The sequence below is a fragment of the Hippocampus bargibanti genome, linkage group LG12 (assembly GCF_051943395.1).
Source record: "Hippocampus bargibanti isolate YZ-2025 linkage group LG12, ASM5194339v1, whole genome shotgun sequence".
NCBI classification, from domain to species: domain Eukaryota; kingdom Metazoa; phylum Chordata; class Actinopteri; order Syngnathiformes; family Syngnathidae; genus Hippocampus; species Hippocampus bargibanti.
Genome location: NC_142745.1, coordinates 14,880,001 through 14,898,559, shown reverse-complemented (window position 1 = coordinate 14,898,559; position 18,559 = coordinate 14,880,001). Strand labels below are relative to the sequence as shown.

The window sequence follows — 18,559 nt, the reverse complement described above, 5'->3', positions numbered from 1 at the left end:
AAGAAGACACAAAGTCGCTGAGAAGAAGGAGATAATTGAAAAACACGAACGAGGTGTGCGTTTGTGTGATTTAGGGGCCGAGCACGGCTACGCTAAGTCAACCATTGCTACCATTCTCCAGAACAGAAAAGCAACAAAGTCTGTTGCAAAAGGTGTTTCCGTGCTCTCAAAGCGACGGTCTCGGGCAATCGAAGAAGTTGAAAAACTTCTGTTAATTTGGATTCACGAAAAGCAGCTATCCGGCGAGAGCGTGAGTAAAGCTATTTTATGCGAGAAAGCACGGCTAATTCACGTCGATATCACCATGCACCAACCTGGAAGTTCGGCGCTTATTGAGTATTTTAAAGCCAGTAACAGAACATCTGAGGAGGACATGGCTACAGCATCAAGTGAGCTCATAAAGGCAATGTTGGCAAAGTGGAATGATGTGCACGCTTTTACCGAACAGTTCCATTCAGAAAAGACTGTGGCTATGACAATCATCAACATGATGAACAATAATGTGATGCCTCAGCCTCGTAAGACCTTACAAGTCAGAAAGCAACAGGTGTCAATTAAGAGGTTTTTAATCAGCAAAAATGATGAGGAGTCTCCAAAGAAAAAAGAAGAGAAGTCACACCAGAGGTTAAGTTACCAACAGTCCTTATGGAAGGTGACTCTCCTTCCATAAGCCATCAACGGCCGTCAACACAGTTTATTTCTTTAATTACAGTCCTTATGTAATGTGCATCTCTTTCCAAACAGCAATTCCCTTTACACCATTCCATCAAGCCATCAATGACCATCATAAAGGTAAATCTCATCTCATCTCATTTTCCGTACCGCTTATTCCTCATTAGGGTCGCGGGGGTTGCTGAAGCCTATCTCAGCTGTCTTCGGGCACGAGGCAGGGGACACCCTGAATTGGTTGCCAGCCAATCGCAGGGCACACAATGACATACAACAGTCACTCTCACACTCACACCTCGGGACAATTTGGAGTGGTCAATCTGCCTGCCAACAACTTTATTTATATTATTTATAATCCTTATGGAATGTGACTCTTTCCAAACAGCAATTCCCTTTGACCTCGGACCTCCAACGCCATTTCATCAAGCCATCAATGACCATCACAAATGTAAATAAAGTGACTTTATGATACAATGCAGTGTATTTCATTCATTATAAGACAATAGCACATTTATTATACATAGAATAAGGTATGTTGTGTGTAGTTTTAAGGCTTATTTAGTTGAAAAGTATATCTTATGGAAACCCGGGAACGGATTATTCCCATTTTAATGGTTTCCTATGGGAAGTTTTTTTTTAGATACACACTTTTCGCCTTACACACTCTGTCTGGGAAACAATTAATAATAATAATAATAATAAATAATAATCCATTTCATTTCTAAGAAGTTCGTAAGTTGAGGTCTCACTGTATATGCAGTGGAATCTTTGTAAAATGCGCTCAGTAGAAGTCATTTGAAGTGATTTTACAAATTATGGAGGCAACTCGTCGGGAGGTGTGGATTGCCCTTTCACTAAAATTTTCACTATATTTTAACTGACGTATGTCATATGTGGCGCAGATCATGTAGCAATATACGCTAATCGTAATAGACTTGCGCCGGTGCTGGCGCAAGTAGAGTTACAAAGTTGCACCAGTGGGTGTCAAAATGCGTCCATGGCGCAATGGCGCCACCCAGATGCATCCCTGCAGATGTGCATTTTCAGCAAATAAACAAAAAAAAAAAAACAGAAAGCACAACATTTTGTACCTCTGGGGAGTATAATTCCAAGGTGGAGCATGGCCTCCCTGCAGCATCGCAGCCCCCCAGCATGTACATCTGCCCTCCCACCTCGGATAGAGTGTGGTAGACCCGACCACAGGGCAGTCGTGCCAGGCTCTGCCAGTGGTACTCGTGAGCTGAAGGCACGGCCATGGCCTCACAAGAGTAGAAGGAGGTTATTAGGAAAAAATAAGGTGTTAAATTATGGAGGTTTGGAATTGGAGTAATTGAAGTAACTGAGGAGAAGGCGCCAGTGGAGGAGATTTACTGTGGTGCTGATGGTAGATGGCAGGAACGTTGGCAGGAACGATGGCAGGAACGTTGAATTAAGGCAGGACTTCCACACCCTTGGTCACATCACTGCGTTAAATTGTGCCCTGAAAAACACATAGAGAAAAAGAAAAAAATATATGGAATTAATATTAACTCATTCACTGCCAGACGTGCAAAAATGCGCCCACTCCATTGCCAGGGTTTTTGTCATTGTCACTTGAATTGCAGGACCCACAGAATATGACAGAGGTGTGATGAAAGCTAACCTGTTCCTGTATGATGGTCAAAGCGGACATCTTGCTGCCAACGGTCTGTTGCAACAAAAAGATCAGACTCACCACAGAAACAGAGCGCCCTGGTGAGCCAAACTCTTTTGCTCTCCGTCCCGTTTTACTCTGCCTGCTGAGTTAACTCGCACTTCAGTGACAGTGTCCCTTTAGGTTCTCGCGAATTCCAGTGCACAGGACAATTTATTGACCGAGACGATGTGTACGGCATCAAATATTGCCCATAAGTCTCTTGAGGTACCCAAGGTCATTGAGACGGGAGATGGCAGATTTAATTTCAGAGATATGCACTCCACTATTCCCGTTTTGTTAGCACATCTCGGGTCATCTTCAGGTAACCATGTGCCGATCAACATGTTTGTATTCCCGACACTCTTGTCCCCTTATCCTAGGCCTCCCCTAGCTGAAACACTATAATGCGCATACATTCCCTTCTGCACTTTACCATCCTTTCATGAATAATGTGACACAACATAAAATAATGTATATATAAATATAATGTAAATTATATATATATATATATATATATATATATATATATATATATATATATATATATATATATATATATATATATATATATATATATACACATACACTGTATGTTGATAGTAGACTGTTTACTTTATTGCATTCGTTTTGTACTGTACTACAAAGATTTACTGTGTTTCTTTATTATTATTATTATTATTATTATTATTATTATTATTATTAATGTACTGTGTTCCACTAAATTTGGCCTTATAAATGTTTTTTGTACTTATACACAAGTAATTTAACCAATACGTATTTGTAGGGTTTTCAACATCGCGATTTTTCATCTATCGCGTGTGGTTCGAGTCCACATTAACCGCGAAAACCGAGGGATTACAGTCATAGGAACTGAGCTCAGATCTCCACCTATTTTATATCGTATCAATTACCTTGAAAAATTTCACCAGAGCGGTCACTCAAATACAGTCATGACTTAGAAGTGAGATCGGAGAAGAAAAATACTAGGCAAAATATGAACATGTGTCTTAACTAAGTGGTGGTCTTCGCAGTACATCAATCACACATTAACTTGATGTATCGTGATTCTTCCCCGCCACGACTGTTATCGGAACGCAACGACCTTCCACATAATCACCCAAAAGTAAACATTGGATCCGGATCACATCCGTGTTTATTGGAAGCAGCTACTCACTCTGGCCGTTACTGTCGCTTCTAGCTCGGCGTGCTCTGGTGCCCTTCAACGCTCCTCTCGTCTGCCGACGGATGGAGATGGAGATGGAATGGAATAGAAAACTGCTCTTTGCGAGCAAGATGGAAAGCGACGAAGCTCGAGCACGTCGAGCTGTGAAAGGGAGTGTGCTCAATGGGAAAGCGGGCTGGATGTGGGTGACAACACCGAGCTCCTCCTGAAATGTCGCTATTATTATGTGGGTCACAGATGAAGTATTTATATTGGGCTGTCTCGGCGAAATTTTATTTGATGCTTTGAACGGGGGCGAACGCTTTGTGTTGGGGGATATTTATTCAGGTGTTGCTGCGAGGAATGTTCGATTAAATCAATAATTGACATCAAAACGTAATTTGATACTTGCTGCTTTAATCACCGATGTATGTGTGTCATATTGTCATGCACACGCCGTTGAAATATTCATGAGATCATTTAAACAAACCGACTGGATGTTACGGGTTGGTGTGTCTGTGTTGCGTTTTATGAGACAATTCAAGTATGAGTGTGGAATATTTGTGGAGAAATACCAACATACCCGTCCAAGACTATTCACCAATAGACTATGTGAAAGGTGCTTATAAATCAAATGTATTATTATTAGTATTATTATGATGCGAGGGGTGCATATGTTGCGCTCTCCACTATAGTAAGGGAGATACGGTGTTGTGGGATCCAGAAAAAAACCACAAGACAAGCAATGTGATACGTCTTGACTCAACAGTGGTTTACTTCGAATGCCCCGATCTAATGCAAACGTACGCGCACAACAATTTCCGGTCCAACGATCTAAATCGGTCCGACACGAAACATGAACCGAAGCAGGCGTTCCATGTTTAAATAAACATTTTCGATATATATCATTTGTAAACCAAGAGAACTACGCGAATGTAACCAAAATAGGAAATACGATAATTTACAACCTGTCACATACTCCCCCTCAAAATAGATGTTGTCCCCAACATATGTACTAGTAAATACATAAATACGCTGGACGACGTGCCCAAAACAATGACGCACGGTATTATGAACTGCATCCAAATATGAACTATAATAATGAACAGTTTACAGACTGGAACTCTTTTCATACATTCTGTTTACATTATAACAATCAACAATTCACAGACTGGAACTCTTTTCATACATTCCGTTTTACTTATACAGGGCTCATCGGGGTCTTCTTGTTTCCATCTCACTGTTCTATTAAACCGAAGTGTCGATTAACCATTTCTGTAGTATTTCGTGGCATAATAGGGGTGTGCGCCATACATCCAAGGCATTGTCTGTTCACCATGATATGGTACTGTCCCTACATTGTAGCAAGATGGCGAACCAAGGCGATCATACGTGAATACCTTGGGTCTCCTGTGTTCTCGTCGTGGCCGTTGATTTCCCCCAATATCAGGATTACTGGGGGGTGGCTGGGGAAAAGGGGGACACACTGTCACAGGTGGATCATTTTCCGGACCAATGTTGCCCTCCTGAGATTGGTCAACTTCCGCAGCTCCCGGCTCCGTCCCCGGCAGTTCATTCCCCAGTTGATTGTCATCATGGTGGGTTGTCTCCACAAAGCTCACGTCCCGCGGTTCTGGTGAGTCTGGTCGGGTGCTCTGGCGATGCAACACTGGATAATACTCATCCTCCTCATCATCCTCTTCCGGATCCATTTCCGGCATCTTGTTCGGTCGTTGCCGAGTGGACTTTTCCTTGGACTGGGACTGTAGTGAAGTCTCTAATGGCAAATGATCACATGGCAGCAAGAGATTGCGGTGGAGTATCCTAGATCTGCCCTTCCCCCTCTCAGGTTTCAGCTCATAAACTGGAATGTCTTGGCTGACTTGACGAACCACTGTATGAACAACATCCTCCCAGTGGTTTCTCAGTTTGCCTGAACCTCCACGTGGGGTTAAGTTTCGAACCAGAACACGATCACCGGGCAACAGGGTAGAATACTTTAGTTTACTGTCATATAGTCTCTTACTCCTGGCAGCAGCTTTGTTGTTATTTTCTTGCGTGATCGCATACGCTTCCTCCATGCCCTGTTTCCACTTCTTCACATAGTCCTTCTGGTTGGTTTCACCCTGGTTCGAGTCTGGATTCAAACTAAACAACATATCAACTGGCAAACGTGGTGAACGTCCATAAAGTAAGTAAAAAGGTGAGAACCCTGTCACCTCACTTTTGGTACAGTTGTAAGCATAAACGAGTTTGTTTAGTGAGTCTTTCCAGTTACTCTTTTGTTTCTCTGTCAGTGTCTTTAACATCTGGATCAGTGTTCGATTAAATCGTTCAACTTGTCCATTTCCCTGTGGATGGTAGGGGGTTGTCCTTGAACCCGCAACCCCACAATATTCCTTCAGTTGAGCAAAAAGTTGATTTTCAAATTCACCACCCTGATCATGGTGAATTCGAAGGGGGAACCCAAACTTTAAAGCATAGTCATTAAAGATTTTGTCTGCCGCTGTTTTGCCAGCTTTGGACGTTGTAGCATAAACTTGAGCGAAACGTGTAAAATGGTCTACTAGCACAAGCACGTATTCATAACCACCCTTACATTTGTCAAGATGCAAAAAGTCAACGGAGACAAGTTCAAAAGGCTGAGTAGTCACAATATTAGTAAGAGGGGCTCTGGTCTCACGGTTGGGCTTTTTGTGTTTTAGGCACACACACTCTCTCAGTACATAGTCCTCTATTTCTTTTTGCATAAAGGGCCAGTAAAAACGATCCCTTACAAGGGAAAGAGTCCTTTCTACACCATGGTGGCCCATTTCATCATGCAGCTCTTTTAACACTGTCACCTTGTGTTTTTCAGGAAGCAGTAGTTGGGTTCTGTTTGCCGTTTTTCTGTACAAAACACCTCTGTCATTAAAGTGTAGCTTGTCCCATTCCCTCACAAAACAAACAACTTGAGGACAATGCTTTCTTAGTTCAGTACCTAGCGGTTTCGTCTCCGCCAGTTTGTATCTAATAATATGTCCTATAATGGGGTCAGTCTCTTGATCTAGCTTGATCTGTCCAACAGTCAATGGGGCTATCGGTGTGTTTAGTGACACCTCGGCACACATAGCTGAGATTCCCATAGACCAAGCTGCACTAGACTCGTTCTGTTGGTCAACCGCTTGTACGGCAGCACTCACAGCATCATATGACATTTCTTTTGTACATCCGTCCATATATGTTACCATATCAAGGGGCATCCTAGTTAAACTGTCTGCATCAACATTTTCCTTACCGGGACGATATTTAACAGTAAAATTAAAATCAGAAAGTTCTGCGACCCACCTGCACCCAGTTGCATTTAACTTAGCAGTCGACAGTACATACGTGAGTGGATTATTGTCACTATACACAGTGAAGAATGGTGCATAGTACAAATAATCACGAAACTTGTCTGTGATCGCCCACTTAAGCGCCAAAAATTCCAACTTGCCCGAGTGTAAATTATAATTCTTCTCAGCTGCAGTTAATGTCCGAGAGCCATAGGCTATCACGCGAAGTTTGCCATTTTGTCTTTGGTACAACACAGCACCTAAACCCCGGTTAGAGGCATCTGTATGCAAAATGAAAGGATGCGCGAAGTCAGGAAAACCTAAAACTGGTGGTTGAACTAAACAGTCTATTAGCTGCTCTAACACTGACTGATGCTCATCACTCCACTCAACACGTGTGTTGGAAGACACACTGTTATGTCTCACTTTCCATTTTTGTCTTTGATGCTGCTGAGTCTCAACATTCAGAGGGGCTTTAAGCAAAGCATACAAGGGACTAGCGATACAAGAGAAATCTTTGATGTATTGCCTATAATAGCTTAATAGTCCCAAAATGGCTCGAAGCTCACCGACAGTGCCTGGCTGCTTGTTTTTCAGGGCACGCACTGCTGCTGTATCTGCCGGGTCCATTCTGCTCCCCTCAGCAGAGACAATCCTGCCGAGGTACCTCACTTCCGGCTTAAAGAGGTCACACTTTCGGGCTTTGAGTTTTATTCCATTTTCCCTGAGACGTCGCAACACTCGTCTGACGTCCTCAACGTGGTTGTCAAATGTCCCGCTGAAAACAAGAATGTCATCAAGATAGGGGACACATATTTCGTCCCGTAACCCCTCCAGACATTGTTCCATACACCGCTGGAACGCTGCTGGTGCATTCATGAGTCCAAACGGAATTCGAATCCATTCATAAAGGCCCCAAGGGGTCACGAAGGCAGTCAGGTGTCGAACAACTCACGGTGAGAAGACCTTCCGGCATCGACTCGACGGCCGCGAGGAAAGTTTCCATCGATCGACTCAAACTGGCAGTCGTAGGGCACTCTTTGCCGTGCTCCCGTACAACGACTTCAGGCACCACGAAACCTCCTCGGAAACCACCCCACCGACGCCTGCCATGCCCGGTGACCGTCATCTTGCCTGGCCTCACCATGTCGCAGAATTACTTTTGTTTTTATTTCTTTTTCCTTCATCGTTTTCACAGACTTCGGATCCAGGAGGGGAGCCCTGTTGCGTCACACGAGTGTATGATTTTGAAGTGCGCCTTTCAACACTTTCATGTCTTTCAATTCCTTGATCTCCTTGATGTGCGTATCACCCTGACGCATAGCACACGCTTGCAAATTGTATAAAAGAAGCTGTCGCGGGACAGAGAGATTGGGCGAACCACGGGGCAGAATCATATCAGACTCATCTCGGACTCAGACCCAGTCAGACGCACCGCTCGCAGAGACCTGCTCAGCATCGCACGGAGTTTCACAGCACGACTTGCTCGATTCTACGCCACGATCAAGCTCTGCGCATCATCTGCCTGGAAGATCTGACATCGAACCTACTTACAAATAAAGAGAAACATCAAACTCTTTATTGGCGAGCTAGCCAGGAGGATTTTTTCCCTCCTCCTCAGCCCAATCAACTCTCCAAATGGAAAGACCAGATTTCCCAGCCGCCCGTGAACCCGGCATCTTCACAGCAAGACCCATCAAGCCGAGCTCCCGATGGGCCGCCACCACCCGTGGGCGCCCCGACCCCACCGTGAAACCTGCCGCACCCTGATGGCCGACATCGTCCAATTCGCCTGGCGACTCTGCAACAAGCTGCATCGTATATGTCCACGATCGCACATCGTCGGACATCGCTTATGTCCACGATCGGACATCATATATGTCCACGATCGGACATCGTCGGACATCGCTTATGTCCACGATCGGACTTCGGGAAGACGCTTCATGGCCGACACGGCCGCCGACGTCAGCGTTCTTCCTCAGCGTCCTGCAGAGCGCCGTGGCAGCGCGATCAACGCCACCGTCGCCGATGACCCGCCTGTCCGTGCCCGGCAGCATGGCCAACCCCACGCACCTTCGTCCTCACAATCCCTCATCGATTCTCCGATTTGACCGATCCCAGCGGTGCCTCCAAAATGTTGCGCTCTCCACTATAGTAAGGGAGATACGGTGTTGTGGGATCCAGAAAAAAACCACAAGACAAGCAATGTGATACGTCTTGACTCAACAGTGGTTTACTTCGAATGCCCCGATCTAATGCAAACGTACGCGCACAACAATTTCCGGTCCAACGATCTAAATCGGTCCGACACGAAACATGAACCGAAGCAGGCGTTCCATGTTTAAATAAACATTTTCGATATATATCATTTGTAAACCAAGAGAACTACGCGAATGTAACCAAAATAGGAAATACGATAATTTACAACCTGTCACACATACACTTTTCAGCATTGGAGCGACTTTTGAAATGACCACGTCAAAATAATCTACTGATTAAATTTATTGCGAAAAATATTAAGGATTCTTGGAACTTGTCTTAATATATAAACATAATTCTGTCCATTTTTTGCCACTACTCGAGTTCACTCCGATGACTGGCAGACCAGACAAACACTTTAAAAATGTCATCGTGAAAAAAGTCTACTCCCATCCCGTATGAAAGTGAGACTTTTTATCTTCTTACTTGGTCCAACCGCCCCTTTCATCTTCATACGATATTTTACGTTTAAAAGGAAAAAAACGAGCGAAGAGAAGGACATACCGAACGACTAGCGTGGAACTTTGCAACGCTCAGGGGGCGTAGTTTGAGAACGCATGTAGTACCTAATAATGAGATGTCATCTGATTCGTTGTCCGGTGTATTGATCAAGTGAAGGGATGGCTGATAGACTGACGTCGAGTTAGTTTCAAAACAACTCAACTTTATTTGTAGATTGTCAGTTAATGTCAATGGCAATCACTTTCGACCAATTGTACCTTGGAGATGAACAGGAACAAAGTGCCAACGTGGAAAAAAGGGAAATGCTACCCCCTTGTTGAAGGATAAAAAATATTGCTAGAGGCCATGGCCAGCGCTTTAACGGCACCCAAATAAGAAAAAACTAAACCCGAACAAATTTAGTTATATTTGAATTCCCGAATAAATTGGTGAATGACTTAAAATGCATCAACTGGTTGAAGTTTAGCTATCATAGAAAGTGGACACGACACACGCTATTTGTCCCCATATTAATCATGTCAAACCATTTGATCTGAGTCCGCAAATTATGATTAGGTTTTTAATTAGCCATACTGACTCATACAAATGGTGCGTTTCTATGAATAAATTGAAGAAACTACCAGCCGTACATGTCTACTCTGCTCTGTTTATTTGTCATCCAAGACTTGGGGTGCGTTCAGGTTCGAGAATAGCGCACAACTTCTTATGACTCTAGGCTGTTTGGAAAGCATTGTCTAACTGAATGAGCAGGGACAAACACTTGCCAACGTTTCTGTGTTGCTACACTCGAACGCACCCCCTGTCAAGATGCGATAGAAGTGATTGTGATTGGCTAAAGGGTAGAGTCATGTGTCATGGTAAGCCAATCAGAGCTAGTGTTTTCACACACAACGGAACAGCGTGTCAATAGTCACGCTAAATTGTCACGTGCGAGTTGACAGATGGGGCGGGTCCGCTGCTCGCGACACTTCAATTTCATTTCAATGAGTCACTGTCACATCACCAGTGACATGATTACGACGCATCGCTGTGTCTTGTGCTGGCAAATCCAACAGTTTGCTTTGCACTTTGTTAGACGCGATCGCGTAAGTTTGTTGCTTTCCGGTTTCCGATTGCGAGTGTGCCATTTTATTCGCCCCGCCCGCCTTCTTTTGTCGCGTTTTATTCCGTGTCCGTGGAATCATCGGACTCGCGCCTTTTGTTGTCATAAAATCTCTGCCAGTGTTGCGCTCTCCACTATAGTAAGGGAGATACGGTGTTGTGGGATCCAGGAAAAAACCACAAGACAAGCAATGTGATACGTCTTGACTCAACAGTGGTTTACTTCGAATGCCCCGATCTAATGCAAACGTACGCGCACAACAATTTCCGGTCCAACGATCTAAATCGGTCCGACACGAAACACGAACCGAAGCAGGCGTTCCATGTTTAAATAAACATTTTCGATATATATCATTTGTAAACCAATAGAACTACGCGAATATAACCAAAATAGGAAATACGATAATTTACAACCTGTCACATACTCCCCCTCAAAATAGATGTTGTCCCCAACATATGTACTAGTAAATACATAAATACGCTGGACGACGTGCCCAAAACAATGACGCACGGTATTATGAACTGCATCCAAATATGAACTATAATAATGAACAGTTTACAGACTGGAACTCTTTTCATACATTCTGTTGACATTATAACAATCAACAATTCACAGACTGGAACTCTTTTCATACATTCCGTTTTACTTATACAGGGCTCATCGGGGTCTTCTTGTTTCCATCTCACTGTTCTATTAAACCGAAGTGTCGATTAACCATTTCTGTAGTATTTCGTGGCATAATAGGGGTGTGCGCCATACATCCAAGGCATTGTCTGTTCACCATGATATGGTACTGTCCCTACATTGTAGCAAGATGGCGAACCAAGGCGATCATACGTGAATACCTTGGGTCTCCTGTGTTCTCGTCGTGGCCGTTGATTTCCCCCAATATCAGGATTACTGGGGGGTAGCTGGGGAAAAGGGGGACACACTGTCACAGGTGGATCATTTTCCGGACCAATGTTGCCCTCCTGAGATTGGTCAACTTCCGCAGCTCCCGGCTCCGTCCCCGGCAGTTCATTCCCCAGTTGATTGTCATCATGGTGGGTTGTCTCCACAAAGCTCACGTCCCGCGGTTCTGGTGAGTCTGGTCGGGTGCTCTGGCGATGCAACACTGGATAATACTCATCCTCCTCATCATCCTCTTCCGGATCCATTTCCGGCATCTTGTTCGGTCGTTGCCGAGTGGACTTTTCCTTGGACTGGGACTGTAGTGAAGTCTCTAATGGCAAATGACGGTGGAGTATCCTAGATCTGCCCTTCCCCCTCTCAGGTTTCAGCTCATAAACTGGAATGTCTTGGCTGACTTGACGAACCACTGTATGAACAACATCCTCCCAGTGGTTTCTCAGTTTGCCTGAACCTCCACGTGGGGTTAAGTTTCGAACCAGAACACGATCACCGGGCAACAGGGTAGAATACTTTAGTTTACTGTCATATAGTCTCTTACTCCTGGCAGCAGCTTTGTTGTTATTTTCTTGCGTGATCGCATACGCTTCCTCCATGCCCTGTTTCCACTTCTTCACATAGTCCTTCTGGTTGGTTTCACCGTGGTTAGAGTCTGGATTCAAACTAAACAACATATCAACTGGCAAACGTGGTGAACGTCCATAAAGTAAGTAAAAAGGTGAGAACCCTGTCACCTCACTTTTGGTACAGTTGTAAGCATAAACGAGTTTGTTTAGTGAGTCTTTCCAGTTACTCTTTTGTTTCTCTGTCAGTGTCTTTAACATCTGGATCAGTGTTCGATTAAATCGTTCAACCTGTCCATTTCCCTGTGGATGGTAGGGGGTTGTCCTTGAACCCGCAACCCCACAATATTCCTTCAGTTGAGCAAAAAGTTGATTTTCAAATTCACCACCCTGATCATGGTGAATTCGAAGGGGGAACCCGAACTTTAAAGCATAGTCATTAAAGATTTTGTTTGCCGCTGTTTTGCCAGATTTGGACGTTGTAGCATAAACTTGAGCGAAACGTGTAAAATGGTCTACTAGCACAAGCACGTATTCATAACCACCCTTACATTTGTCAAGATGCAAAAAGTCAACGGAGACAAGTTCAAAAGGCTGAGTAGTCACAATATTAGTGAGAGGGGCTCTGGTCTCACGGTTGGGCTTTTTGTGTTTTAGGCACACACACTCTCTCAGTACATAGTCCTCTATTTCTTTTTGCATAAAGGGCCAGTAAAAACGATCCCTTACAAGGGAAAGAGTCCTTTCTACACCATGGTGGCCCATTTCATCATGCAGCTCTTTTAACACTGTCATCTTGTGTTTTTCAGGAAGCAGTAGTTGGGTTCTGTTTGCCGTTTTTCTGTACAAAACACCTCTGTCATTAAAGTGTAGCTTGTCCCATTCCCTCACAAGACAAACAACTTGAGGACAATGCTTTCTTAGTTCAGTACCTAGCGGTTTAGTCTCCGCCAGTTTGTATCTAATAATATGTCCTATAATGGGGTCAGTCTCTTGATCTAGCTTGATCTGTCCAACAGTCAATGGGGCTATCGGTGTGTTTAGTGACACCTCGGCACACGTAGCTGAGATTCCCATAGACCAAGCTGCACTAGACTCGTTCTGTTGGTCAACCGCTTGTACGGCAGCACTCACAGCATCATATGACATTTCTTTTGTACATCCTTCCATATATGTTACCATATCAAGGGGCATCCTAGATAAACTGTCTGCATCAACATTTTCCTTACCGGGACGATATTTAACAGTAAAATTAAAATCAGAAAGTTCTGCGACCCACCTGCACCCAGTTGCATTTAACTTAGCAGTCGACAGTACATAAGTGAGTGGATTATTGTCACTATACACAGTGAAGAATGGTGCATAGTACAAATAATCACGAAACTTGTCTGTGATCGCCCACTTAAGCGCCAAAAATTCCAACTTGCCCGAGTGTAAGTTATAATTCTTCTCAGCTGCAGTTAATGTCCGAGAGCCATAGGCTATCACGCGAAGTTTGCCATTTTGTCTTTGGTACAACACAGCACCTAAACCCCGGTTAGAGGCATCTGTATGCAAAATGAAAGGATGCGCGAAGTCAGGAAAACCTAAAACTGGTGGTTGAACTAAACAGTCTATTAGCTGCTCTAACACTGACTGATGCTCATCACTCCACTCAATACGTGTGTTGGAAGACACACTGTTATGTCTCACTCTCCATTTTTGTCTTTGATGCTGCTGAGTCTCAACATTCAGAGGGGCTTTAAGCAAATCATACAAGGGACTAGCGATACAAGAGAAATCTTTGATGTATTGCCTATAATAGCTTAATAGTCCCAAAATGGCTCGAAGCTCACCGACAGTGCCTGGCTGCTTGTTTTTCAGGGCACGCACTGCTGCTGTATCTGCCGGGTCCATTCGGCTCCCCTCAGCAGAGACAATCCTGCCGAGGTACCTCACTTCCGGCTTGAAGAGGTCACACTTTCGGGCTTTGAGTTTTATTCCATTTTCCCTGAGACGTCGCAACACTCGTCTGACGTCCTCAACGTGGTTGTCAAATGTCCCGCTGAAAACAAGAATGTCATCAAGATAGGGGACACATATTTCGTCCCGTAACCCCTCCAGACATTGTTCCATACACCGCTGGAACGCTGCTGGTGCATTCATGAGTCCAAACGGAATTCGAATCCATTCATAAAGGCCCCAAGGGGTCACGAAGGCAGTCAGGTGTCGGCTCCCTTTGGACATGAACCCCTGGTGGTATGCTTTGCCTTGGTCCAGCAGCGAGAAGATGGTGTTACCCCCAAGGGTATCCACCACGTCCTGTACCCGTGGGATGGGGTGCCGGTCAGGGTGTGTTTTCCGGTTCAGCTCTCTGTAATCAATACATAAGCGCAGTGTACCATCTTTTTTCCTGACACAGACGACAGGGGATGAGTAGGAGGAAGTGGACTTTTCCACCCACCCCTGCGCTATCAAGTCCTGTAAATAATCTTTCACCTCTCTGTACATTGGCTTTGGGACAGACATATATGTCTTTGAAACGGGCTCAGTGTCTTTCAACAAAATGTCCATTTGTAGGTTTTCCACACACCCTATGTCGTCGTCCGATTTTGAAAATGATGCCGATTCCTCTCTCAACATCTGCTGAACGGTCTTTCTTTTATCTTCGTCCAAATGAGAAAGGTCAATTGGGGGGTCCCACTGCTCACTGAGAGCGATGGTGGTATTCTGGACATGGACCTCATTGACAACCGCTGAAGGAAGGTCCCTTTTAAATATGTTAGCTGGGTAGACAGACCCTACTGACTGCACTGTACCAATAATAGTCTTTACTGGAAACCTAATATCATGATTAGTAGGGTTCTGGACACTAACAACTATCCTAGGGATGGAACCTGCCTTTACTGAGACCAACGAGTCACAAAGCTCGAGGCCATCTGGCCACTGTGGGTTTTCACTTGGCTCAAAAACCAATGTAACATCTTCCTTAAAGGGCTTAGCCTGTACTTTGCATGGAATAATAAGTGAGCTATGCCTGGCTATAGTGAATCTCTCATTTGTTGTTTTTACACGGTACTCATGTGCTTGTCCCATACTAACTGCTTTTATGAAAGTGGCAGCTTTATTGCGCTTAAGGTGGGGAAAAGCTAGTCTAACCGATTTCAAGAGCTTTTCTGTATCCCCTGTTTGTGACTCATTAGAGAGGCTATCTAACACAAGACGCTCAATGACATTAAACCCTATGATAGGACACTGTTGCTGGTCACCTTTTAGTACTAATACTGGTACAAGTAGCCCTGGATCATTAGCACCAAGTTTAAATGGTATCTCAAGCCATCCTACATAAGGCATATCCGTTCCATTAGCTGCCACAATATTGAGAGTGTTATCAGGGTCAATAAGCTCATTCACATTTTTCAATGACACGTCAGGTAAGTTCGTTTGTTTCCATAACTCATCTACAGCACACACCTGGGACCCCGAGTCCCAGAGTGCTTCAACCCTTTTGTTACCCAAAAAGCACCGAATAAGACATTTCTTCCCCACTAACTCCCTGACCGAAGGTAATTTGCCACACTGTTTCTTATCTGTACGCTCGACAAATGACTGCTTATATCTCTTCTGAACGCGGCCACATGTATGGGGCTTACATTCCATTTTCATAGCACCACTGTAACGCTGGGACCTATCTGTCTCTGTGGTCACACCATGTCCCACTGGGGTAACCCTTTCTAGTTTAAAGCATGGTTCCTAGCTGAGTTCTGTGCTCTGCAGCCTGCTCTGAAATGTTCACTACTTCCACATTTAAAACAGTGCTGACAATATTCTTCACCTGTCTGAATACAAGAATAACACCTGGGCTGAGGGCGACGGGGCATGTAGTACTGCTGAGGGGCGAACCGCTGCTGGAACTGTGCTGCCCCCCTCATCGACCTGGGGCCTGGTGCTGGGTGGTACTGCTGAAGAGCTGATGGGGAGTGCTGGGTGTAGTAGTGCCTGGCTGGTGGATCTACCTGATATTGTGAAGGTGGAGTGAAGGCGACCTGTTCAGGGTAGTGGTCAGGCAGGCGTTCAGGTCCTCCGCTGGTGGGCTGAGAAGTGGCTGTTGGTTTCTGAATAGTCTCTTTGATCTGGGACACTTCTGCACGCAGCTCTTTTAACAGCATCATCTCTGACCTCATCTCTTTGATCTCTGAAAGGAGTTCATTCGGCACAGTAAAAGTATTCTGCTTTAAGACTGTCTTCTTCCCAATCGGGACTGGTGTGTCATCTAACTGGACAGTGTTCAGCGTTGTCACCCGTGCAGCAGCATTTTTCTTTTTTTCCTGTCGCTCTTTTTCATTTGCACATGCCATGTTTAATTTTTCTAACAGTACTTCATCTGATGTGGTGGTTAGCAGGAGGAAAGGTTGCATGTCACTCTTTACATTGTCACTCTGTAACCCCGTCAGAACTGTGTGCAGGAATAAACTCTGGACCAACGTGGGATCATACTTCACCCCTGATTCAGCCTCTTGAGATGCAGAAAGAATCCTTTGACGAAGATCCATCGCACGCAGTAGAAATTTCTGTGGGGACTCTTTATTAGTCTGCACTTCCGATGAGAGCTGCTTGTACAATTCAGTGGCTCCTCTCTCTTGATAGTGAGATCGGAGAATCCTTCGTAAAGAAGGTAGGGTGAGATTTTCTTTCCCTTCGAGGTAGCTTCTCAACTGCAGACCTGGTGTTATGGCACGAACCACTGCATCAATGATCTCATCCCCCTGGTAGCCTTTACTGAGCCCACTTTCTATCTGTCTGACCAAATTAGGAAATGTGAGTTTATCTTTTTGTCCGAGTTCACCTATTTGTCCAGATATTTTGAAATCTTTGCGCCAGGGGGCAGTGTCTGGGGGCACTATGCTTCTCTTTCGCACTGCATCCCGACCTTTCTCACTTGGTTTGGCTATTCCTAGTTCAAAATCTTTTATACTTTCAATCAAGTCCTTTACACGTAGCAAATCTGACATTCCTTCATCTTCTAGCTCTAATTCAGCTCTTTCAATGTAGGTTGACACAATATTAATTAGTTGGCCTCGAGTCTTTCCTGTAAGTTGCTCTCTTTCCAGTCCAGATATTTGGATTTCAGCACATAACTCTGACAACTGTTGAAAATTCAGTCCAAATAACTTGCCTTTGATGTCCAACTGTAATTCCTCTAACGCCATTTTCGAGAGGGTAGACGCAGTTCAGCTGGCCGGATTCACTTCAAAGTCTTCCAGTGCCCTCTAGTGGTGGCTGTACGCACAGAGATGCAACTAGAGCACATGTAGAAACAAACCAGTAAACGGCGACGCCACTCCGACTGGGTTGATTGGGGATATTCGGCGCGAGCTTCTACCCACGGCGAGTAGACAACACTCGAACGCAAATATCCCAGCGGTGCCTCCAAAATGTTGCGCTCTCCACTATAGTAAGGGAGATACGGTGTTGTGGGATCCAGGAAAAAACCACAAGACAAGCAATGTGATACGTCTTGACTCAACAGTGGTTTACTTCGAATGCCCCGATCTAATGCAAACGTACGCGCACAACAATTTCCGGTCCAACGATCTAAATCGGTCCGACACGAAACACGAACCGAAGCAGGCGTTCCATGTTTAAATAAACATTTTCGATATATATCATTTGTAAACCAATAGAACTACGCGAATATAACCAAAATAGGAAATACGATAATTTACAACCTGTCACACCAGCACCTACGGGACTCGAAGTGAATGCAGATGACATCGAGGAGCTTGTTGCTGACCATAATGAGGTCATCAACACAGAGAATTTGATTTGCCTTCAAGAGGACAAGCAGAAGCAGGCCATTCAGCAGTTGATGTGCAGGCTTTTATTGAACAGTTCCATCCAGAAAAGGCTATGAGAATCATCAACATGATAAATGATAATGTGATGCCTCAGTTTCGTAAGACCTTACAAGTCAGAAAGCAACAGGTGTCAATTAAGAGCCATCAATGACTATCACAAATGTAAATAAAGTGACTTAATTATACAGTGCAGTGTATTTCTTTCATTACAATACAATAGCACATTTATTATACATAGGATAAGGTAGGTTGTGTGTAGTTTTAAGGCTTATTTAGTTGAAAAGTATATTTTATGGAAACCCGGGAACGGATTATTCCCATTTTAATGGTTTCCTATGAGATATTTTTTTTTAGATACACACTTTTCGCCTTACACACTCTGTCTGGGAACCAATTAAGTTCGTAAATTGAGGTCTCACTCTAATTTCAAGCAGACAATTCTACTGTGCCCCAGAAATTCTTGCTCTAAAAAGTGAGGAGTCTCTGTCAACACTGCTTCCTGCCCTCCAGGGACCTAGCCTGATTATAGCATCATCATTCTCCCTCTTATTCTGCTCAACACAGCTGCAGACAGAAACCCACACTATTAATTTTCTTAACGCACATC

General features: G+C 44.3%; 1 protein-coding gene and 1 long non-coding RNA gene across 6 annotated transcripts in view; both read right to left on the bottom strand.

Annotated features, from left to right (window-relative positions):
- klhdc8a (kelch domain containing 8A) overlaps nt 1–18,559 on the bottom strand; it is a 39,778-nt gene that overhangs the window by 7,446 nt on the left and 13,773 nt on the right. Inside the window, exons 1-3 of one of the 5 annotated variants that reach the window (XM_089010773.1) lie at nt 3,519–4,175; nt 2,010–2,149; nt 1,761–1,928 (exon numbers count right to left, since the gene is read on the bottom strand). In XM_089010773.1, coding sequence (XP_088866899.1) covers nt 1,761–1,925 — 165 coding nt within the window. In that variant the 5' untranslated portion in view covers nt 1,926–1,928; nt 2,010–2,149; nt 3,519–4,175. Of the gene's footprint in view, nt 1–1,760; nt 1,929–2,009; nt 2,150–3,518; nt 4,176–18,559 lie in introns of those variants that run through there. The other 4 variants (XM_089010769.1, XM_089010770.1, XM_089010771.1 and 1 more) reach the window with 4 other exon arrangements.
- On the bottom strand, nt 12,357–17,783 carry LOC148890631 (uncharacterized). The gene is made up of 2 exons (XR_016116707.1): nt 16,111–17,783; nt 12,357–14,468 (listed from the first exon to the last, which is right to left on the bottom strand). It is a non-coding gene; the product is annotated as an uncharacterized LOC148890631 (long non-coding RNA).